The sequence below is a fragment of the Aspergillus sclerotioniger genome (genome assembly GCF_003184525.1).
Source record: "Aspergillus sclerotioniger CBS 115572 chromosome Unknown BO94scaffold_12, whole genome shotgun sequence".
In the NCBI taxonomy this organism is placed as follows: domain Eukaryota; kingdom Fungi; phylum Ascomycota; class Eurotiomycetes; order Eurotiales; family Aspergillaceae; genus Aspergillus; species Aspergillus sclerotioniger.
This window is the reverse complement of record NW_020291002.1, coordinates 663835-684260: the sequence shown is the minus strand read 5'-3', so window position 1 is coordinate 684260 and position 20426 is coordinate 663835. Positions and strand designations below refer to the sequence as shown.

The window sequence follows — 20426 nt, the reverse complement described above, 5'->3', positions numbered from 1 at the left end:
TTCGCTATCAACGGAGCAATCCATGAATTGGAGGGTGGCGCCATTACCCCGCCATTTACCCCAACCTACCAGGCAGTTCGTTGGTTCAATGACTTCAATTCCGTTGTACTATGGATCATGCTCAGCCAACCCTTTGCATGGCGAGAACCCCATCTATCCCGCGTCGTACTATGATATGAAGGTGATAAAATGAAGAGCCAAATTTAAATTAGTGTTATGTAACGAAAGCTAGGCTGAATCTTTAACAAGATCCGATATGGTGTAGTGGCTAACATCGCCGTCTCTCACACGGCAGCCGGGGGTTCGATTCCCCCTATCGGAGCTCAATTTCTCTTTTTGTTTTTGGTCGTGTTTAACCTTTCAACTTGTGCTTATGGGTGTTGCTTAATTCCTTGCTAAAAGTCTTAGTCGAACCTGGCTGGCAATGGCTCGAAAGGCCACGCGATCGTGCTCATGATATACTAGCCCTATCTTCGTTTTGTTTGTCTACTATAGCAGACTTCTATATAAGGAACCTACGAATCAACACACTGAATTCCTACCATATCCTTCAGGTCAAGTCTGCATACGTCGGCTAGCATGGCAGTGAACTATCGTTACTACTTTAGATGAATGATAAACTGTTCTCGTGTTGAGGGGCGGTAAAGCCTACGAGTTCCCTTTGAATCTAGTCACGAAGACCGATGGATTAGTAGCCAACTTTACATGAGAGAATATTCGAATGCCGCGAAAATCCCTATGATAACATCTAGCTGAAGAGCTAGAAACTAAGAAAACATGCTTTACCCTGCGGAAAGGGTCCAACTTGCATGGGCAGTAGACCCGGCCGGAGCTGGGTCCACCCCTCTCCGCTCTATCATTATTGTTTACTACTTCCTATGTACTAACTAACACCAATCCAGTTGGGATGCTTCTCTATCGAAATGCAAGAGGTTTGCGTTTGGATCGCGGCTCAGCCCATCTTTTATACACTGTTCCATCCCATGTCGTAATCGATTCTCTGACGAGTTATGTATTCATGGAGGAATAATGAATAATGAGTGATGCAGTTGAGCTTGAATCCAGGAGACTAAGGACCATACCATAACAGTAAATGGTCATCAATACAACCCTCATCTCCACCAGACTACTCTCCACCCCATGTGGCAGACTTTATCATTGTCGACCACTAAACCTTCAATATGGCTATAATGACTCTATCACTGTACTTCTTAGAAGATGCCTGTTTCATAAATGTGGTTGCTGATTACCTTAGCCAAAGCCTCTCCGTGTAGAATCTTCAGTGAGTGTAGATGTCCTATCAGAAAGATAAGTCACGTACGGTTTACAGTCTTGTCCACATGTATACCTCAGCACCTCCATGTAATTGATGGTTACATGATGGTGCTCCTAGCCTCTCTTTGCAGAGATTAAACGGCTCAATTGTTTCGTATGACCTCCCTGCATCTTCTGGCTGCGTAGTCGTGTATAATCTACAAGATTGATAGTTGAATTTATCCTTGCATCCGGTTCACCTCGAATATAGTCGTTCTACCCTAATCCTCGAGATAGGATTCCTTCCTGGATAGAAGGACAACACGGGGAAGGAACCATGGGCCAAGGTGGGGCCGCGGCCGATATCGAAAGCGTTGCGATGATTCATGCTTGCCGGAATCGGATAGGCGGCACGCCCAAAGCCCCGCCGCGCTGACATGGCGTAACCTGAAGAGGCAAAGCGTTGTCAATGGAAGGGCGCGCAGGTGCGTGCAGTGATCCATTTTTTTTCCCCATCGAATGGTCGTCTGTCTCGTCGGACCACACTGTTTTCTCCGGACATTCTCACGCCCAGCGTCCGCAAAATGGGTCAATCATCGGCCAAGCCGGCTGGACCGAACACGACGCCCATGCATCAGTCTCACACCCTCCCTTGGGAACCCTGTTAGTGCTGGCAGGCTCGCAGGCTAACAGTTACCCCCCAAGGGCAGGTCCACGAAGGATCCTGCGTCCAACTCCTATCGCTGGACGGGTGGAACATGCTAGCAGGGTTGTCCGTTCCGGCATGCTTTTGATACCCCAGACGAAAAACATAGTCTACCTCCGTTGTTGGCGCTTGCTCATTCCACTTCTGACTTGATCCTCCCATTTCTTTACCATCATCACTCTTCTGCTTCCCCGCGCCTCAACCTGGGATGAGATCACCTTCTCACGTCCTGTAACCATAAATCGAACGTACCTTAAAACATACATTGAAGCCCTACCACCAAGCCCTCCACCCAAGGATGGAGTACTTCGATTTCGATGAGGCCTCATATGACTCCCATGCGCGCGAAGATGATGTTGCTTCGGACAACATCGAGCTCGATGAGAACGAGGCGGTGGAGAACTTCAATGCCCTGTTTCAAGAACAGAGCCTAGAGTTTCCCAACGACCTGCCGGAGCAGGACTCTGGCACGCTGGATAATGGAGTCCAGCCGATGAGCCGTTCCAAAGACCCATGCGACTTTTGCAGGCATATGGGTCTGGATTGCTTCGTTGCGAAGAGTGGCGTTATGCGCCAAAGTGGTTGCACCTGTTGCATTTCGCTCTATCGAGAATGCAGCTTCACTCACGCTCCGGCGCGAGGCAAGTTCCTGGACACATTACACCCGATCAATGAGAATGCCTACATCCACACTGGTGGGTTGACCGGGAAGAAAGCACTCAAGTCTCTCTCCTACATCGCCGAAGATGTCGACAGTCGAGCGAGGAAAAGCAATTCCCGACTGTCGCGTGAAGCGGTCCGCATCCTCAAGACCTGGCTCCAGGAGCATAGCGAGCACCCGTATCCCACGGAGCATGAGAAGGACGAGTTACAGCAACGCACGGGACTGAAGAGAATCCAGATCTCCAACTGGCTTGCCAATGCTCGACGACGCGGCAAAGTCCGTCCCGCTCCGCCCAGCAATCCTTCCGCGACGGGCGCAATTGACATTCCTGGCCAACAAGGCGTGGACGTTGCATACATGACACCCCTGGAGCGTTGGAAACACTCGCCCCCGGAAAACGAACCTGCTGCCACCTCTGATATTCTGCGAGCCCTGGTTAGTACCGACCTGAATCATGAGCGACAGCGCTCCTCCAGGCCGGGTCACGTGCGCTCCCTTTCTCGGAAGACTGGGTCTAGCAATGACTCAAGCCATGCCAACTCCAATCTGTTACATGCTCCCTCGGTTAGCAGTCAGGAGACAAGTCGCTCGGCCAGTCGCTCTTCCTTATCTGACCTCTCCTTTGCCTCTGCTTTCTCCCACCGATCCTCTCTCGGGTCCTTTGGTTCGATGGAGCGGAAGGAACGCCGTCGTCGTCGCAAGCCCTCACTGCCGGTGAACACCTTCAATCAGCAGAAGGCACGAAGTGCCCGTATATACCAGTGTACCTTCTGCACCGACTGCTTTCAAACCAAGTATGACTGGCAGCGTCATGAGAAGTCGCTACACTTAGCTCTCGAAAAGTGGACTTGCTCGCCGTTGGGTGGTGTGGTCTCCATTGATGGCACCAATCGCTGTGTGTTCTGTATGGCTGTCAACCCAAACAATGATCACCTGGAATCACACAACTACAGTACCTGTCAAGAGAAAACGCCTGCGGAGCGATCCTTTTACCGGAAGGATCATCTCAACCAGCATTTGAGGCTGATGCACAACGTGAAGTTTGACCCCTCAATGGACGCCTGGAGGAGCACCATGGTCGAACTCAAGTCTCGATGTGGCTTCTGTGGGTTGGGACTTACAACCTGGAAAGATCGTGTCGACCATTTAGCCTCCCACTTCAAGAATGGCAGCACCATGGCTCAATGGCAGGGGGATTGGGGCTTTGAGCCGTTTGTCCAGAGCCTGGTAGAGAACGCAATGCCACCGTACCTCATTGGAGGCGAACAGAAGACCCTCAATCCTTTCAAACCGCCCACTTCTGAGGAAATGTCTGGTTTGGCCAGACCGGAGGATGCTAACTGTTATGGTCGCCTGCAGCGTGAACTCACTGCATACATCCACAACCAAATGGCTGTTGGTGTCATCCCCACGGATCGTATGATACAAGACCAAGGCCGGCAGATCATCTACGGAAGCGACGACCTGTGGAATCAGACGTGTGCCGACAATCCAGTTTGGCTTAGCCTTCTGAAGCGGGATGCTGGAGTCGAGATCATTCCAGGCTCTGAGCATATCCAGTTCGCCGACTTGGGTATGCGACCACCGTTCGCTGCTTCTGATGGTTTAAGGCAACCGCCCGCTGAAACCAACCTATCGGCCAGGTCTCTTTACCCCCAACAACGGACATTCAGCCCCTTGACTCCCAGTTCTGGCCTCCAGAGCCCCGCCTTTATGAACGGCCGGTCTTCAGCGGCTGCCAGCGCCCCTGGCAGCTCTACTGGCAGCTATGCGGAAAGTTCGAGCTTCCTTCCATCCAGACCCTATTCCCGACTGTCTGCCGACTGGGGAGGCAGCCTATCTGCTGGTGCGGTATCTCTTTCAACGCCTCTGAGTGGTTCGGTTGACCAGTTTGTGCAAATGGGGTTTGACCCCGACTTTTTGAAACAGCTGAATGAGCGGTATGACGAGTTGCCGTTGGACGATTTGCAGGGCTTAAGCTTTGAAGACAGCATTAGACGCGAGGCTGGAGAACAACACCCAGCTGGAAAGCCTTTGCCTGTAACCAACCCTACTTCTGTCCCGATTGCTATCCCTAGTACACGGAGCCCGGATGTGTTCATGCCCGATACTCCCGACCAGGGCTATCCGGGTATGCATGGGGTATGAAATGCGGCATAATGGCAATCGATGAGGGGTGTCATGGGGTTGATATGGCAAGTGTAGATAGTCATGACTGGTGGGCCCTGGGATTAAAAGCTTTCCTTTCCCCTATGATTGTGTTTGTTGAAGAGCCCTTTGTTCCGAGCGTGTTCTCGCCCTTTTTAACTGGAGTCTTTCATTTTGTGGAGGGAATTGGATATGTACTGGAGACTGCGACAGTTAATATACCCTATTCTTGTGGACTTTGCCGAGGTGCTCCTTGCATGTAGCAGTAGTAGTAATAGTAGGGCGCACAACGTAGCATTTAGTGTTGTCACAGGGCGTAGAACCAGGAGCCCGATCCGATTGGCCACCCCTTCTTAATCATCCCCAGCCAATCCCGGCCCCGGGTCTAGAATGTGCGCCTTATCGGAGGGGGGCATCGGCTGACATGTGAAAGCCGCCGCCGGGAGTCGTTCGGAACTTTTCCCACGCCCTGCACAAGCACCTGCTTGTCATGTCTTACCTAGCCATGTGCACCGACCGATGGCCAGACGGCAAGTGACTTTTTCCATAGCCAAAGGTTATCGTTCTTTGCGTCAGAAATACGCTATCACCACCATTTCATGGTTTGCCCCTCGTCCACCCTTGCAACATGGACGACATGGACGGAATGGACGGCATGGACGGCATAGACGATCTCGCAGCATTGAGTGACACGATGGTATACCAGCAAGTGCTCACAGTATTCTCCCCTGTGATTCCGGCATCCATTCGACGACGGCTTCCTAGTCTGTATTGTTCAATGCATCGACTTGTAAGATCCGACGTCAAGTCCAGCGCCAAAGCGCCTTCGGCTGGCGACTCCCGAAATGGCTCGATGCGCTCGATGCGACTTTCTTCTGATAATTCGGGATTGAAGTATGTGAGGCCGCTGCCGGATATTCCTCCAGAGTCTCCCTTCCAGCGTCCTAGTACCGCAAGCAGTGCCAGTAATGGCCGAGACTTGTACGCCTCGTCTGTCTTTGAAGGACAGGGCTATACCGAGGCATCTAGTCTCGCAGGTAGTAGACCTGATGATGTGTTTACTCCAGTGAATTCCAAGTATGAGGTGGATTCCGGATTGCGATGGAATCGAATAGTCCCTGGTTTGTTATGCTCACCCGTCTTACTTCTGCTCCATGAAAGGCAGACGAGAGCTGTTGTTCGAGGACCAGCTTGGCTAACATGAAGTCCAGCCATTGGCCTCCTTCAAAATGCCACCCGTGAAGCTCAACAGCATCAATGCGACAACCGGTTAGCCCGCTTGTTGTACATTAATGCTCTGGGCTATCTGCTTGACGGCCTCCCAGCGGACATGACGGATGACGAGGTCAGGACAATCCAGCACAATCTCCCTGCAGATGTGAGAGAAGCTTTGCCTGCGCCTGTCAAGACGGGAACACCTGCAGGGGATAGGCATCCACCATATCCACCGGAGAGGTCGTATCTTCACCGTCTGTTGGCTTCCAGTATCATCAAGTTCTTCCTCCTTGTGCAATTCTTCATGCCGCATGTCAAAGTCCTTATGCGCATTATGTATGAATACGAACGATCACATCAGATCACGGAACGTGCTATAACAACGGCTCATAGTCTGGGTAGAGGGGGTGTGAATCTTGGGTCCGCGATTTTGAATTTCAATGAAGGAAAAGTGGGCGCAACCTTGTCGAATCTGGCAGCCTGGTGGGTGGAAGGCATTGCAGGTGGGATTCATGAGGGAATGGGAGAGGGCATGATAATGATGGGTCTCATCCGACCAAATGCTGAGATGGAAGGGGCATCTATGCAGGCGTCGCAGAGATGACTGTGCACTATAAGACGACCACATTGAAGGGATGAATATGACCAACCATAGGGATAGACTGTTAATGCGACATGATATTATGAAAGATATCTAAAGTACTGACTCATGTTATCCTGGAGGGGATTCGAAAAGTCGAGAACCGGCCGGAGATAGCGGACATAAGCGGCGCCGACTCTTCTCGATCCTCTCTTCACTCGCGGCGCCCCTGACCACTTCCGACCACCATTTTCACCACCATGTCGACCTCTCGTTTACCCAACATCCCCGCTCTCCGCAAACAGCAGCTTCTCCTGGAATTGTGAGCCTGTCAATCCCACCCGACTGATCACCGGTGTTGACTCCCTCGCAGCGCAAGTTTACAACATGCCGCTCCTCCGGGAACTTACATGAGCCTTAGCCCAGGCGACCCAACCCTCTGGCTGGGTGTGATTTTCGTTCGCTGTGGTGAGTTACATCGTCTTTTGCACGTATCCCAGAGCTAAAAGCTGATTGCGATACTGTCCCAGGACCCTATGCCTCCGCCGTCCTCCGCTTCCAAATCCGTTTCCCCACCTCCTATCCCGACATGCCTCCCCTAGTGAACTTCGCCACCGACGTCTTCCACCCCTTGATCGTGCCCCTCACCACATATACATTCAGCACCGGCGCTTCTAGCGAGGATCCAGTCAGCGCGACAGACGACGAGCGGCTACCCCCTGGCGGGTTCAGTCTACGGCATGGATTCCCACACTGGTTCGGTCGGGCAAAGCGGGCAGGGTTGAGCTCAGTTTCTTCACACCGTGATACCAGTGCCCGCAATTCGACCGTTAGTGAAGGTGTATCCGGGAGTCTTTGCAAGGAGAACGTGTCTGAGGACAACTCTGCTGAGTCGCCCGAGCCCCAGTTCAAATCAGAAGACGAGAGTGAAGTAGGAGAGGCGGTCATCCCGTCCCCGATTGGGAGACCGGTCGAACCCAGGAAAACTGTCCCGGTATCGGTGCTGTTGGATTACATTCGGTCTACGTTCGATGATGAGGCCGTTCTGGACTCGTTACCGTTGGAAGCGGCGGGGAATCCGAGCGCGTGGCATGCGTGGAAGGCTCATCGGAAGGGGAGTAGAAGCTCTGCGGCGTTGAGTGGCTCGAAGAAGGGGAGCCCGCAGGCGAGGTCCCCCGGGGACTGGCATTGGGATGGAATCTGGGCTAGACGGGTGCAAAATGAAATCGAGGCTAGTAGTTCGGATGCGATGTTGTTTGGGAATGCAAACCGGGGCGGAGTTGAGGAGATGGTATGAAGCCAAACGCTACTCTGCGATATGGTTACTGACAGTCTACAGATTCGCTTCAGTCGACTCGACCCAACCACCCTAGCATCCGTCAAGGAGATGATGATCCCGCGCACCGAGGAAGTGCACGAATAACTCAACCTATATACCCATAATAGAAACAATTCTGGCTCAGCCCTGACCTCATCCCAATCGAACGCATTCTAGACCGTCATGGTGACTCGCTGGTCCATCGCACCTGCCAACAATGCACGTCGCATTGACAAACCTACCGACTCGGCCACTCAACACCCTCTCCTTCGGTCTAGAGACACCATCTAGATTTACTTACCTCACCATATTTACTCCCAAACAAACAAACATACCCAATCCATCCATCTCACATTACCCCCACATAATACCCAACATGTCTAATTGGTATTCACAATACAAATCCTCCATCACAGTCATCCTCCTAGTTCTCGTCCCCATCGTCGTCATCTGCAGCATCCTCGCCGTCGCCCTAGCATGCTCTGAATTCTGGAGCGCACGGAAATCAGTCACCTGGGTGTTCTGGGTCAAGCCACAGGATCGGTCGAAAGGGAAACGTACCTCGCAACCGGATCTAGAGCAGGGGAGGAATGCTCCGCCTGCTTATCAGGAGCCGTTGAGGGGGAGGGATGAGATTTGAGTGGGGCTGGCAGTTTACGGTTCGCATAGAAGGAGAGGAGTGTTGAACTGCAGTTGGTCATATGATATTGGTTGTATGTCAATGGGCAGTCGGAATGGTGGAGACCGAACTGATCGGACAAGGAACTTTCCGTCAAGGTTCGAAGATTTGCGGATGCGAGATTATCATCGAGTCTCGAGGTGCTTGTGCGGTTGGGGTGTTTGCCTTCTGTCATCAAGTTGGTACAGACACACAAGCACGATGCCTGAATGCCGCTACTCGGATATCTTCAAACCGGTATGGTTTCGACTCACTGTTGCGCGAAATGCCTGATTACCTACCATCTGAATTGGCCTAAGACCAACGAGAACTCCCTATGCCTTTTAAGTGCACACACAGAAGGAGATGCTTATCTACATGCTTAAAGGGATGCTGGTGGATATGTGATTGAGTCATCGGTTACACTGCATGGTTGCTTATGGGAGTATGTACTATCCCTTATTGATTTGCACTTTCGGGAGTCTAGGAGTTAAGTGTGTATGGGACTTGCCTGTTAGCAATTGCTTTGCGCTGGTTTGGATTAGACTGTGCATGTCAACACTGGCTTACTGCTTCGGTCGTTCAACAATTCTACGTAGATCATTGTCCAGGATGCTTTCACATTTATTTGTTCCAATTAGACATGGATATCGTAACCAGTATTCTAAGACGCGGTAATATCAAAACAGTCATAAAGCAGGGGTATCACTGTTCATCAATCATATATACAATTATCTCGTTTATATCCCAGCCTCATTATTGCCCCCCTTCACTTCGTCCTCCACAAAGTTCCTCAACCTCGGAGCCTCCTCCCCACTCCCCTCACTCGATCTCCCCTCCCACACCGGCTCCCCATCATCATCAAACTCAGCCCACTGAAAATACCCACACCCAGTCTTCCCGGGAGCAAACCCCGCATAGCACATCCACATATACCGTCCCTTGGTCTCCTGCTTCCTCTGCACACATCGCAAGATCGTATGTTCCCCACACTGACATCGCGGGGTATACCTCGGATGCAACGAGTCCCGATACCATCGATACGTGATATTAATCCGTTTATTCCCGGACACCGGATGCAGCGTAATACTCTTCGCTGGCGCGATGGCATGTTTCCATTCCTCTTGCATCTCAGCATGCATGATGAGGAGGGAGTTATGAGGAAGGTGGATGGATATTTGCCCGTGCGTTTGTGTTTCCTCGTCATCGTCCGGGACGATTTTCCGGAGCCGGAATTCCCTCTCCACGCCGAGACTCAAGCTGCCGATGATAGGACGGGGACCGAGATAAGTGAGTTCATCGGAATGATACCCTACGCTTTCTGCCGGGCCGGCGTAGCAGTTGACGAAAGCGGCGTTAGGGGTCCATGGCTGGGGGGACTGGAAGGGGAGTTTTGGACGGAGGCGGATGTGTTCGTTCACGGCGATTTGGACGCGAGCGGAGACGGCGCGCATGTGTGGGGTGAGTTGGCGAACGTTGGAGCGGTAGGTGCCGCCGTAGGTGTATTCGGAGGTATGTTGGTGGTGTTCTTCAGGTGTGGAGACGTAGATGCTGGAGGAATGGGGGCTGGAGACGGTGCGGGAGAAGAGCTGGAATTGGGGACGGAAGAAATGCGGGGATTCGGCGAGGAGTTCGATAAGGAGGGCGTTTGCCTGGGCAGATGGAAGGAAGTTGTGGATGAGGGTGCAGGGAGTGTAAGTGGCTATGTCAGTGGGGGAGTAGAGGTGGAGTGAGGTCCCTTTAGGTGGCAGGGTTCGGTTGGTGGAGGTGGGGAATTGGATATGAGAGGCAAGGGAAGTTTGAATTGCTGGCGTCCCTGGGACAGGCACACGTTTCTTGGCGGGGGGTGCCTGGGCCTTGATGATGGCCGAGGCTGTTTCCACACAGCCACTGCTGGAAACCAGGATTTCCATCAATGCGTCCAGGGCCATGTCGGGGAAGAGTGACATCAGAAGAGTTAACTTCAGGTCGGTGGAGTCCTCATCCTGAGGAATTGGAGTTTGGGGGCTCCGAGGCCTCTTCTTGGAGACGAAGCGATCCATGGAGAGGACCGGGCGGTCAGACTGAGAGCCATGAGTGAAAGATGAAAGCCGGGATGGAAGGACGAGGAGAAGGTGAAGGTTTGGAAGAACCAGAAACAAGAAACAGCCTATCCTAATCGCCACGTGATTGCTATCGAAGTGGCCAATCAGCGCCCTACGTCATCGGGTCCTAAGGCACGGGCTAAGGACGACTAGGTGCATAGAGATCGTTGCGTATATATCTAGGACTAACGATCTCTTCGCACTAGAGTGGTATAAAACGATGGCAAGGCCCACTAGAGTTAGATGCTTGCAGAACCTCTTAAAATCTCACGGCAGAGATCCCGACAATCGCCTGGATTATAATCCCCCCAAATCGCGGGCGGCTTCTGCGAAAATGCACCTTAAAGAGCAACGCGTGGAGGTGATCGTAGTGGGAGCAGGTATAGTAGCTCATTCTGACTGTTCTCCTTGGATAGCCTGTCTGACAGCGACGTTGAATAGGGCTGGGTGGCCTGGCGACGGCCAAAACCTATCTCGAACTGGCGCCGCAAACGGATCTGCTGATCCTCGAAGGGGTATAGCTGCCTCTACCAACTGTCTCTTCTGCTGTGATGAGCGCAACTGATCGTGGTGTTAGCGTTCGGCTGTAGGTGGTGTATGGGCGCAGAACAGTTATGAAGACCTCCGGACGAACAATCTCTATGGAACGTATGAGTTCTCAGATTTCCCACTGGACCCGCGCAAGTATGATGTCCGACCAGAAGCCCACATCCCTGGGCATGTTCTCAAGCAGTACTTCAGCGATTTTGCAGATCATTTCGATCTTCGGCGTCGGGTTCGCTTCAACACTCATGTTCACACAATAGCGAAAGTCGATGGATACTGGAAGGTTCAGGCGCAAACGATCGACGAACGTGATGAGACACTGTACACGTGCAACAAACTTATTATGTGTACCGGCCTTTCCTCGACTCCGAATTCTATATCCATCCCTGGACAAAAAGACTTTGGAAAACCTATTTTGAACCATACCCGGCTCGGGATAGAGGGTGCGTCATTGGCATGTGACCCGGCGGTGAAGTCTGTGACTGTGATTGGCGCATCGAAGTATGGATACGATGCCGTGTATATGATGGCCTCACACGGTAAGCGCGTGGAATGGATCAATCGCAAGTCGGGCGGGGGTGCTGTGCTGATGGCATTGCCTTGGGTTTGGTTTGGACGTTGGCGGGTCAAGCTTGAGGGCCTAACCACCACACGGTTTGTCACTTGGTTCAGTCCTTGTATCTGGGGGAGCTGCGATGGCTTTGGATGGTTGAGAAGGCTACTCCATGGAACAGCCCTGGGAAGATGGCTAGTGCGTTCATTCTGGGACAAGATGACCGCGGATGTCGCTGAGGTGAATGGCTACCGGAAGGTGGACGCATTGAAGCATCTAGAGCCAGATGAAGGGTAAGCATGCTCCTGATTAGCCACATCATGTTACTCACGCAATCATAGTCTATTCTGGACGGGCCGCGTTGGGATTCTCAGCTATCCCCAGCATATCTATGATTTCGTCCGGTCAGGGCAAGTGACAGTAAGTAGGAAGGACATATCACACCTATCAGAGCAGGGAACCGTCCACTTCACCGATAGAACATCTCTCAAGACCGACGCCCTCATTGCCATCACCGGCTGGGATCTAGCCCCAACAGTCACGTATGAGCCAAGGGGCCTAGATATAAGCCTTGGGGTTCCGACCCGCGACATGTCTGACGAACAAAGCTTCTGGGATCGGTTCGACCGTGCTGCCGATGAAGAGATATTGACGCAGTTTCCAGCTCTGCGTCACCAGCCGAAAGCGAAGGTCCCATTCAAACCAGGCGTGAGCCCGTTCCGGTTCTACCGTGGCATTGCACCACCGCAGTTGACCGCTGAAGGAGACCACTCCATCGCATTCATGAAGATGATCAATGGCCCGAGCAACGCCCTTCTTGTCGAGGCCCAAGCTCTTTGGACATATGCTTATCTCAACGACAAGATCCCAGTTGACCGACCGAACGTGTATTATCAGACAGCCCTGACGAGTCGATTTGGCAAGCACCGATATCCCTGCGGCTTTGGATCCTGGTATCCAGAGACGGTCTTCGATGCGATGCCATATGTGGATATGCTTTTGATGGACCTTGGAATCAACCGATGGCGAAAGGCCAGCTGGATCCGGGAGGCATTTGAGGAGTATTCCATCCACGATTACCGCGGGATCAATCGGGAGTGGAGGGAAGTGCAGCAGCAGAAGAGAAATGCCGCACCTCTGCCTTAGGCTGCCTTCTTCCTTAGGCCGTTTCCTTCCTCAGGCCGCCTAATTCCTTATACCTCATTCCTCAGGCCCACATCCTTCCCGATCGGGTAACGACAGTAACCTATACTCCCCTTTCGAGATCACCCCCTTGCCACCCAGGCACGACGGCGTAGCGGAAAACAGAGCTACAAGCGCGTAGTAGCTATGTTAAGTCCCAACGCCGCCTGGGTTCGACTCCGAGTCGCGAGGATTATAAGCTATGTGCGAATGCTTGGTGCAAATTTGCTATGCGAGGTATCTTAGCATAAAATCTGGTTCGATAATAAACGGCTGTAAAATCCTGCGGGATTTTCGTAGCCCGCGAAGGCGGGTGGGCTTTTTTTACTCTGGTGATATTATTCAAGTGGTAGGGTTCTTGTGTCACCCGAGTGTGGTCTGGATGAAGCTTTTGGGCGCTGCTATCCCGGTCGTTTTCCCACATCCCTGTAGTCACAACCACCCAACTACCCCAACACCGTGTTTCTAGTTTTTCTTGCAGTAATAGAGATCTATCATCATATCTACTATTCGCTTCATTTTTGAATCGTCGGTTTATTGACTGTCGCGCATTGCTAAATTCGGGATATCGAGCACTATCCCTCGCTGCCTTAGGCTTGCTTCCACTGATGCTTCACCAACCCACCCAGCACCAGTCCAGAGCAGAAACTATCTGAACATTCAACATGACCACAATTTCCAGAGGAGGCTTATTTAATATACACAAGTTAGTCTACACGAACTTAAGCAATTAAGAAGGCCTACTGTACGTACAATATGAAAACGCCATGCTCCTGAAAGCACTGCAGGTTGTTGAACACCCTCTTCTTAGCAGTCATCTCTCCAATCAATTTACTAACTTTAATGCCTACCCCAACAGAGAACGTCTTATAAGGCATCAAGCCTCCATCCAAACCAAACCAGCACCTCTGCCCACTCCTTAAACTCCATCCGAGCACACTCTGTACAGGTCACATCCTACACATCACATGCAACTGACCTCGATCTCACATTCTACACATGATTTATCGTTCCCTCCTCCTACCTCCACACCAACCCTCGATAAGCCCCTTCAACCCTTGAACCCACCCATATTCCGTAATTCATTCCAGAACTCCACCTTAACCCAGCTGGGAAACTCCTTCGCGGAAAGCAAACCGAACCCATCGTCCGATCCGGAAAGGTCTCTTCTGTGAGGAAGCCCCATTCTCAAAAACAAAGTAGGGTAAAGGCCAAGCTGGGAGCCAGTATGGTCTGGTAAGGACTGGGAGACGTCGTCTTCGTAGCGCGATACTTCTGGTGGCAGCGGATAGCATGGTGGGGAAAACTGTATACTAAGTAGTACGGAGTATAGCATCGACGGACTGATTGATAACAGAGATCGGCAATGGCGTCAGGGTGACATGCACGACATCGCCCAGCGTGGATTATTCCTATCTATTTCTGACCCTAGTACAGAGTAGAGAGAGATAGAAAGCTAACTTAGTAAACTGCTTCGCACTGCATAGATAGATAATGGTTGACGTGACGCCAGAGCGCGCCGATCAGCGCCGCAGCGTGACGGCCAATCACCGAACCTCGGCACGTTGACTCCCCGCAGTCGCAGTCGCGCTCTTCCTCCACCACCACCACACACTACAACTTACACTTCCTCACAGCGCCATGATAGACCATCCCTCTTAAATCAACCCCCATACTCATTGTCGCCTCGGTATCACCCTCACCACACAAAAAAAATGCTCCACTTCCGCACCGAAGGCTTCAACGGGTGCGCCGTCAAATACTCACCCTTCTTCGACAACCGCCTAGCAGTAGCCTCATCGGCCAATTTCGGCCTTGTCGGAAATGGCCGTCTATATATCCTCGAGTTGACTCCTAACGGCATTGTACCTTACAAATGGTACCCTTATCCCCTCCTCCACATCTCCCCCTCATCAAACCCCTCAAACCGAAACTAACAACCCAGGTTCACAACCCAAGACTCCCTCTACGACCTCAGCTGGTCCGAAATCCACGAAAACCAACTCCTCACAGCCTCCGGCGACGGCAGCATCAAGCTCTTCGACGCCACTGTCCCAGACTACCCGATCCAAAACTGGAAAGAACACAATCGCGAAGTCTTCAGCGTCCACTGGAACCTCGTCGCCAAAGACCATTTCTGCTCTAGTAGCTGGGACGGGACTGTGCGCGTGTGGTCTCCGCATCGACCGCATTCTCTCCTCACGTTGCCGACGCATAGCTGTACCTACGCGGCGGAGTTTTCGCCGCATTCGCCGGATATCCTCTCGTGTGTGTCGTCGGATTCGTATCTGAGGTTGTTTGATTTGAGGACGCCGGCGTCGGCGTCGAATCATTTGTCGTTGCAGATTCCGATTCATGCGGGGCCGGGCGGAGGGGCAGGGGGGATGATGTCGGGTGGGGGCCTAGGAGCAGGAGGGGTAGCGCCGAGTGAGGCGTTGACGATGGACTGGAACAAGTATCGGCCTTCGACGGTGGCGACGGCGGGGGTGGATCGGACGATTCGGACGTTTGATATCAGGGCGCCTGGGCAGGGCCCGCAGACGGTGATGATGGGACATGAGTATGCGGTAAGGAAGGTGACGTGGTCGCCGCATTTGTCGAATGTGTTGCTGTCGGCGAGTTATGATATGACGTGTCGGGCTTGGAGTGATCAGTCGGCGTCGGGGGCGGTTGGGGATGTTGATGTGATGCGGGCGGGACCGGGGCCGAATATGGGGGCGGAGTTGGGACGGATGGGACAGCATACGGAGTTTGTGACGGGGGTGGATTGGTGTATGTTTGGGAGTGAGGGATGGTGTGCGAGTGTTGGGTGGGATGAGAGTTTGTATGTGTGGGATGTGAGGGCTGTGATGGGTTGACTGTCTTGTCTGGTGGTGTGTGGGTGGTTGCTTTCTTCCTTGTACTGGATACTAGATTGCATGATACCATTGCCTCGTTATCATCCACTGCGCTCGCGGTGCTCTATATTATCTTTTTAATACCACCACCTCGACCTCCTCAGTGGGCTCTATACAATGTACAGAGCCGGGTATATCCCATCCACCACCACAGTCCCAACCATCCTACCATACACACACACATATATATATATATAACCTCCCAAACCCCAAAGACCTAGTAACAAACTCACCGCGTAAGTCTAGCCTCGACTTTCCTCTTCTCCGCATCCCTCACACTCGCCACCTCCTCCCGACTAGCATCAAAAGCCACATGCACCTGATTAAACGGATTCTCCTCACTCTTCTCAAACTCCTTCTTACACAACTCCACACGCTGATTCCTCCTAAGTCCGGGATTCTCTGCCTCAATCTCGGGTAACCTCCTCGCCTCAAACGCCGCATACGCAGCCTTGAATCTCCTCTCAGGGTGTCGATCCACCTTCCCACTATCCTTGCCCGTCAAAGACAGCGCGTCCAACGCGTTATCAATACCGGAGGCATTAAGCGCCGACCCCTTCTTACTGGCTCCACTATCTCCATCAAGTTGGGAAAGATCGAGCGTGCCTCGGCTCGGAGCAGCGGATTTCTTGGCCGCCGATTTGTTGTTCTTCGGTTTGCTGGGCTGGGAGGCTTCTTCGGCGGCGAGGAGAGCATCGCGTTCAGCTTTCTTGCGCGCGGCTTCGGCTTTTTTGGATTCGGCATCCTCGCTGTTTTGGATTCCAGGGGTGATTAGTTTGGGGGGGGGGGGTCTTGAAAGGAGTGGAGGGATGGGGGGAGAGAGGGCTACCGCTTAGCGTTGCTCTTCGAGCCCTTGGCCCATTGCTTGTCTTCTTCGGCGGCGCGTTTGGAGTCCTCGGCGGCTTTCTTGGTGGCGGCGGCTTCGGCTTTCTGTTTCGGGTTGTAGAGGTTTCTGGTTAGTTTGAGTGTGTGTGTGTGCTTTGGGGATGATGTTGAGGGTGTTGTGGTGATGGTGGTGAGCGGGGGCGGGGTAGGATTTATTTTGTGAAGAGGGATGAGGGGAAAGTGAAGGGGGGAAGAGGGAGGGGAACATACACGGGCATTTCCCGCAGCCTTCTTGGAGTTTTCGCCAGCGGCTTTCTTGCCTCCCATGTTGATTGTTGTTCTGTTGGTGGAGAGGGAAAAGGATGAGGGTGGTCGAAGGAAGCTTGAAGAAAAAGAAGTATGAAGTGGGATGGAAGAAAGATGTCATCCTATGGCGGGAAGTGCTGGGCCGGCGGTGGAGCCATGACTAATAGGACGCCCGCATGTGATGGTCCAAGCCCTGGTAATGTATGTGGTAAAAGATTCATAGTGAGAGGAGTGAGGAGTGAATGGAGAATTAGATTTTTTTTGGGTTGTTTTCACTGGGAAATTAGGCAGTAACAAATACAGATCTCCTCGCAGTTGACTTCTGTCCGTGCGTGTTACATCACTTCCTTTCCATTTCTCCCTCTTGTCGTCACATCCATCTCCGCTTTAGTGGGATAGGGATAGGGATAAGGATGGGGATAGGCAAGGCCCCGGCCATACTCTGCTCAGCTGGTCGGGGCTACAGCTTGATCTCCCATGTGCCCTTCTCCCACATCCTCACCCCGCGAATGTCCTCGATCCTCAGCAAAGCCCGCGTGTTTATTTCGAGCCCAAACAGATATCCCGGCTCCCCCTCATTATCTTCGATTGTACAGATACCGTCCAAGGGGATGTACTCCGGCAGCGTCGGGCGGGCGGGTTGGGTCTCGTCAACGTGTTCGCGGGTAACTGCCCTGGCTAGATGCCTGATGCGGCTTCGGATCTGGATGGCGGCGTTGGCGATCGGTCCGTGCATGTTGTAGCATAGCGCCAGGTATTCGATGCGAAGGTGCGGATAGTGTAGGATGCTATCGATCATGGTGTATTGGACTTCTCGCAGCGTGGTGGTGCACATGTCAGCGCGGTACCAGAAGACCTGCAGTGCCTTGAGGGATAACAGTCCGCCGATTTGTTCAACGAGATAGTGCTATGCAGGTGAGTACTAGCCTGTAGAAGGAAGGAGGGAAGGAAGGATGGATGGCTGAATGAGTGAAACTTACAATACTCCAGTTATTGACTCCGATACCCAGCTCAATCAGGTTGCGGCCCAACTGGGAGATGAGTCGGATGGTTCGCGCATCGGCCACCCAGCCGGAATCCTCGTCGTTGCGGATAACAAACCGCTCTAAGTGGCGCAAGTGCCTGGTCAGAATGCCCCTTCGAAGGGTGACAAAGTCCACTGTAGTCTTCGCGGCCAACGACTCCACCTTTGCCTGGCTGCTGCGCTCGAACAGAAACAGCTCTGTCACCTTATCGAGGCTGACGATAAAGGTGCAAAAGGCAGGAGTGACGTTGTCCGTGTGGATGGAGGTCAGCTGGAGAGGACGCATCTGGTTGAATCGCTTCAGGAGAATCCAGAGCGGGCCTTGCGGGCCAACGTTGAGCAACGACAGGTGCTTGAGCGAAAACATGTCCACGGCCCGGCTGATCACTGTCGCAGTCACCGGGATGAGATGAATCGACAGGCTTTCCAATGAGATGCCATGGGTCTGGCGGACATACTGCTCGAGGGCCTTGTCTGCGATGGGCTTCTCGGGTACGACTGGAGGGTTTCTGATGGGCTGCTTTCCCTTGCTTGAGTCGGACAGTGTGCGGAGTCTGTTAGGTGTCGGATTGCGCGCGAAAGCTCTGACACTGGCCTCGGTGATCGAACGTTCAGTTTGATCGATGAACTCTTGATCTTTGCCGTCCTCTTCCACCACATCGGGGTGCTCGACATTGACTACGTCCGACGGACAGGCCTCCTTCTTTGCCTTTCCCCCCACCGATGAAACCAATTTGCTACTACTCGGCCGGGGAGGTGCGGAAGTGGAGGCAGCAGTACCGGCTTTGTCAGTCGCAGTCGCCTGGGAAGCGTTTTTGCTCGACTGACGGCCCAGGTATTGAGTCGTGGCTCTGTCAATCTTATGGAGCACGCCGATGATGCCTGTATGCTCCGAGTTGTTGACCATCATTTTCGGCAGCACACGTGAAAGAGAGCGCAACGCGCGGACGAACTTGCGATCCTGCACTTCTTCAGAGATGGGATTGTTTCCTGCGAGCGAATGATGCTCGCTATCCAGTGCACTCTCCAGAATCTTAGTGCGCTGAGTGGGATTATCCACTTTGAAGATGTACGCCAGAACCGACTCCTGGACGGAGCGTTCCCGACGAATCACCGGGTCAAGAGGAGGGTTCGGATTTGCTCCCACGGGGACTATGACCTGTCCGACTATCTGAGCATTGAGCAAGAATGAGGTGTCCGTCGTCAGACTATCCCCTGGGGTGTTGGCCAGGGTTCTCTTGCGCGCTGACTTGGCCAGATCGTCCGAGAACGACAGCTTCAGCGACTTTAAGGTGGACGAACACTTCGAGATGCATTGTGGGATCTGCAACACGATCTTCAGATCCTCAATATCCAGCACCGAAAGGCTCTTGAGATCCGCCATGAGAGAAATGGTTGGCGGAAGTTGGAGATGTGCAAGGTCTTTCAGCAACTGGGCCTCGGCGCCTGGGGCGCTCCGAGACCCTCGGGAGGGAGGATTGATCTCCGAGAAGTGGAAGTGTGGCGTCTGCAGCATCTGTCCGAGTACAAGGTCGGTGGTACCTGCCAGTGTACGCGGTGGCAGACGGATGTGCAGGTCGCGAAGGTCAGGGACTCGACTGAGAGCTCGGAAGACGGATGCAGTGAGTTCTTGACGGATATCCCAGCTGTGGAAAAGTAAGCCAGAATGTTGTTTCTGAGAAGAAGGTACACTTACTTGAAACTGGTCAAATTAGTCGCCTTGGACACGGTAATGGTAAGAAGACTATTGAGCTGTCTGCCGGCTTCATAGCTCAGCTCGGGCTTTCGTATGATGATCCCCTGTCGATTATCGGCCTCGTAGGGCGCGATATGGGTCACTGTAATGTCTTTCACCCATTGGGCGTAGTCATAGTTGCTGATGTTCACTGTCTCTACCATGGTCGTGAACTGATCCAGGGAGCTTTCTGTGTGGATGGGGTCATCTGCATGGATAGCATAGCAGATATCACGGTACAACACGGCTGCTGCAATGTCACGAAAGTCATGGCAGACACGTGCAAGGTTCAAGAGACTTTTGTCACCAGACTAAGGTAGATAGAAATGCATATCAGCACGCGTTTTCGTCCATATTCATCTATATTCGTCTATATTCCGCTACTCCCCCGTCACCCATCCCCCTCGGTGACGAAGGAGTGGCGGGGGAGTGACGGGAAAGTGACGGGAGATGCAGAAACACTCACGTATTCAAGGATCTTTGTAAGAATCTCCAGAGGAAGGCGGGTCAGGCCAGGCACCAGGGCCCTGTCTCGGCATGAGCCTGGATTGGTCATCGTGTTGGTGTTAATCTCGCTGTCGCTCTCGGCGCTTGTCGACGAGCAGTTCTTGTTTACAAGAAATCTGGCGGAGTGAGAAGGAATCCTAAGCATGGGCGGGAAAAGATGAGGCGTGAAACACTGATATGAACTGTTGGATCACCGACAGATCGATCACAGAAGGTACAAGAAC

The 20426-nt window shown here is 52.7% G+C and overlaps 10 protein-coding genes and 1 non-coding gene across 11 annotated transcripts; 7 read left to right on the top strand and 4 right to left on the bottom strand.

Moving 5' to 3' along the window:
* Positions 1–250: 250 nt before the first annotated feature.
* BO94DRAFT_t152 lies at positions 251–322 on the top strand. The gene has a single exon. It is a non-coding gene; the product is annotated as a tRNA-Glu (tRNA).
* Positions 323–1796: 1474 nt separating this feature from the next.
* Positions 1797–5016, top strand: BO94DRAFT_534670 (putative homeobox and C2H2 transcription factor). Its single transcript, XM_025611602.1, has one exon. It carries the CDS (start codon positions 2259–2261, stop codon positions 4770–4772), a length of 2514 nt encoding a protein of 837 aa, XP_025468129.1. The 5' UTR covers positions 1797–2258; the 3' UTR covers positions 4773–5016.
* Positions 5017–5400: 384 nt separating this feature from the next.
* On the top strand, positions 5401–6591 carry BO94DRAFT_545848 (uncharacterized protein; the record flags this gene model as incomplete). The annotated part of the gene is made up of 2 exons (XM_025613263.1): positions 5401–5893; positions 5984–6591. 2 exons carry the CDS (start codon positions 5401–5403, stop codon positions 6589–6591), a joined length of 1101 nt encoding a protein of 366 aa, XP_025468128.1.
* BO94DRAFT_50939 (putative ubiquitin-conjugating enzyme) lies at positions 6565–8201 on the top strand. Its single transcript, XM_025609700.1, has 4 exons — positions 6565–6889; positions 6941–7035; positions 7098–7858; positions 7907–8201. The coding sequence occupies exons 1-4, from the start codon at positions 6828–6830 to the stop codon at positions 7988–7990; spliced, it is 1002 nt and encodes a 333-aa protein (XP_025468127.1). The 5' UTR covers positions 6565–6827; the 3' UTR covers positions 7991–8201.
* Positions 7984–8749, top strand: BO94DRAFT_50918 (uncharacterized protein). Its single transcript, XM_025609691.1, has one exon. The coding sequence runs from the start codon at positions 8103–8105 to the stop codon at positions 8523–8525; it is 423 nt and encodes a 140-aa protein (XP_025468126.1). The 5' UTR covers positions 7984–8102; the 3' UTR covers positions 8526–8749.
* Positions 8750–9310: 561 nt separating this feature from the next.
* Positions 9311–10585, bottom strand: BO94DRAFT_491307 (putative CUE domain protein; the record flags this gene model as incomplete). Its single annotated transcript, XM_025609151.1, has 1 exon — positions 9311–10585. A coding segment is annotated over one exon (1275 nt), but the record flags the coding sequence as incomplete, so codon positions are not given.
* Positions 10586–10961: 376 nt separating this feature from the next.
* On the top strand, positions 10962–12872 carry BO94DRAFT_623834 (dimethylaniline monooxygenase; the record flags this gene model as incomplete). Its single annotated transcript, XM_025617177.1, has 4 exons — positions 10962–11007; positions 11069–11142; positions 11205–12019; positions 12068–12872. The coding sequence occupies 4 exons, from the start codon at positions 10962–10964 to the stop codon at positions 12870–12872; spliced, it is 1740 nt and encodes a 579-aa protein (XP_025468124.1).
* An 887-nt stretch (positions 12873–13759) lies between these two features.
* On the bottom strand, positions 13760–14347 carry BO94DRAFT_534667 (uncharacterized protein). The gene has a single exon (XM_025611601.1). The coding sequence runs from the start codon at positions 14242–14244 to the stop codon at positions 13960–13962; it is 285 nt and encodes a 94-aa protein (XP_025468123.1). The 5' UTR covers positions 14245–14347; the 3' UTR covers positions 13760–13959.
* Positions 14348–14519: 172 nt separating this feature from the next.
* On the top strand, positions 14520–15766 carry pex7 (putative peroxisome biosynthesis protein (Peroxine-7); the record flags this gene model as incomplete). Its single annotated transcript, XM_025609929.1, has 2 exons — positions 14520–14787; positions 14854–15766. Exons 1-2 carry the CDS (start codon positions 14624–14626, stop codon positions 15764–15766), a joined length of 1077 nt encoding a protein of 358 aa, XP_025468122.1. The 5' UTR covers positions 14520–14623.
* BO94DRAFT_623832 (DUF1014 domain protein) lies at positions 15767–17097 on the bottom strand. The gene is made up of 3 exons (XM_025617176.1): positions 16901–17097; positions 16635–16735; positions 15767–16554 (listed from the first exon to the last, which is right to left on the bottom strand). Exons 1-3 carry the CDS (start codon positions 16955–16957, stop codon positions 16035–16037), a joined length of 678 nt encoding a protein of 225 aa, XP_025468121.1. The 5' UTR covers positions 16958–17097; the 3' UTR covers positions 15767–16034.
* Positions 17098–17206: 109 nt separating this feature from the next.
* On the bottom strand, positions 17207–20251 carry BO94DRAFT_623831 (F-box protein; the record flags this gene model as incomplete). Its single annotated transcript, XM_025617175.1, has 4 exons — positions 17207–17843; positions 17917–19606; positions 19657–20006; positions 20162–20251. 4 exons carry the CDS (start codon positions 20249–20251, stop codon positions 17397–17399), a joined length of 2577 nt encoding a protein of 858 aa, XP_025468120.1. The 3' UTR covers positions 17207–17396.
* Positions 20252–20426: the final 175 nt, after the last annotated feature.

What these genes read in the sequence shown, in the direction of transcription:
- BO94DRAFT_534670 (XM_025611602.1), top strand. Translation starts at nt 2,259, where the DNA reads ATGGAGTACTTCGATTTCGATGAGGCCTCATATGACTCCCATGCGCGC.
- BO94DRAFT_50939 (XM_025609700.1), top strand. Translation starts at nt 6,828, where the DNA reads ATGTCGACCTCTCGTTTACCCAACATCCCCGCTCTCCGCAAACAGCAG. An exon ending in CAGCAGCTTCTCCTGGAATT is followed by an intron (nt 6,890 to 6,940) that starts GTGAGCCTGTCA and finishes ACTCCCTCGCAG; the next exon opens with CGCAAGTTTACAACATGCCG. An exon ending in GGGGCGGAGTTGAGGAGATG is followed by an intron (nt 7,859 to 7,906) that starts GTATGAAGCCAA and finishes GACAGTCTACAG; the next exon opens with ATTCGCTTCAGTCGACTCGA.
- BO94DRAFT_50918 (XM_025609691.1), top strand. Translation starts at nt 8,103, where the DNA reads ATGCACGTCGCATTGACAAACCTACCGACTCGGCCACTCAACACCCTC.
- BO94DRAFT_534667 (XM_025611601.1), bottom strand. Translation starts at nt 14,244, where the DNA reads ATGCTATACTCCGTACTACTTAGTATACAGTTTTCCCCACCATGCTAT.
- BO94DRAFT_623832 (XM_025617176.1), bottom strand. Translation starts at nt 16,957, where the DNA reads ATGGGAGGCAAGAAAGCCGCTGGCGAAAACTCCAAGAAGGCTGCGGGA. An exon ending in AGGCTGCGGGAAATGCCCGT is followed by an intron (nt 16,736 to 16,900) that starts GTATGTTCCCCT and finishes AACCCGAAACAG; the next exon opens with AAAGCCGAAGCCGCCGCCAC. An exon ending in TCGAAGAGCAACGCTAAGCG is followed by an intron (nt 16,555 to 16,634) that starts GTAGCCCTCTCT and finishes AATCCAAAACAG; the next exon opens with CGAGGATGCCGAATCCAAAA.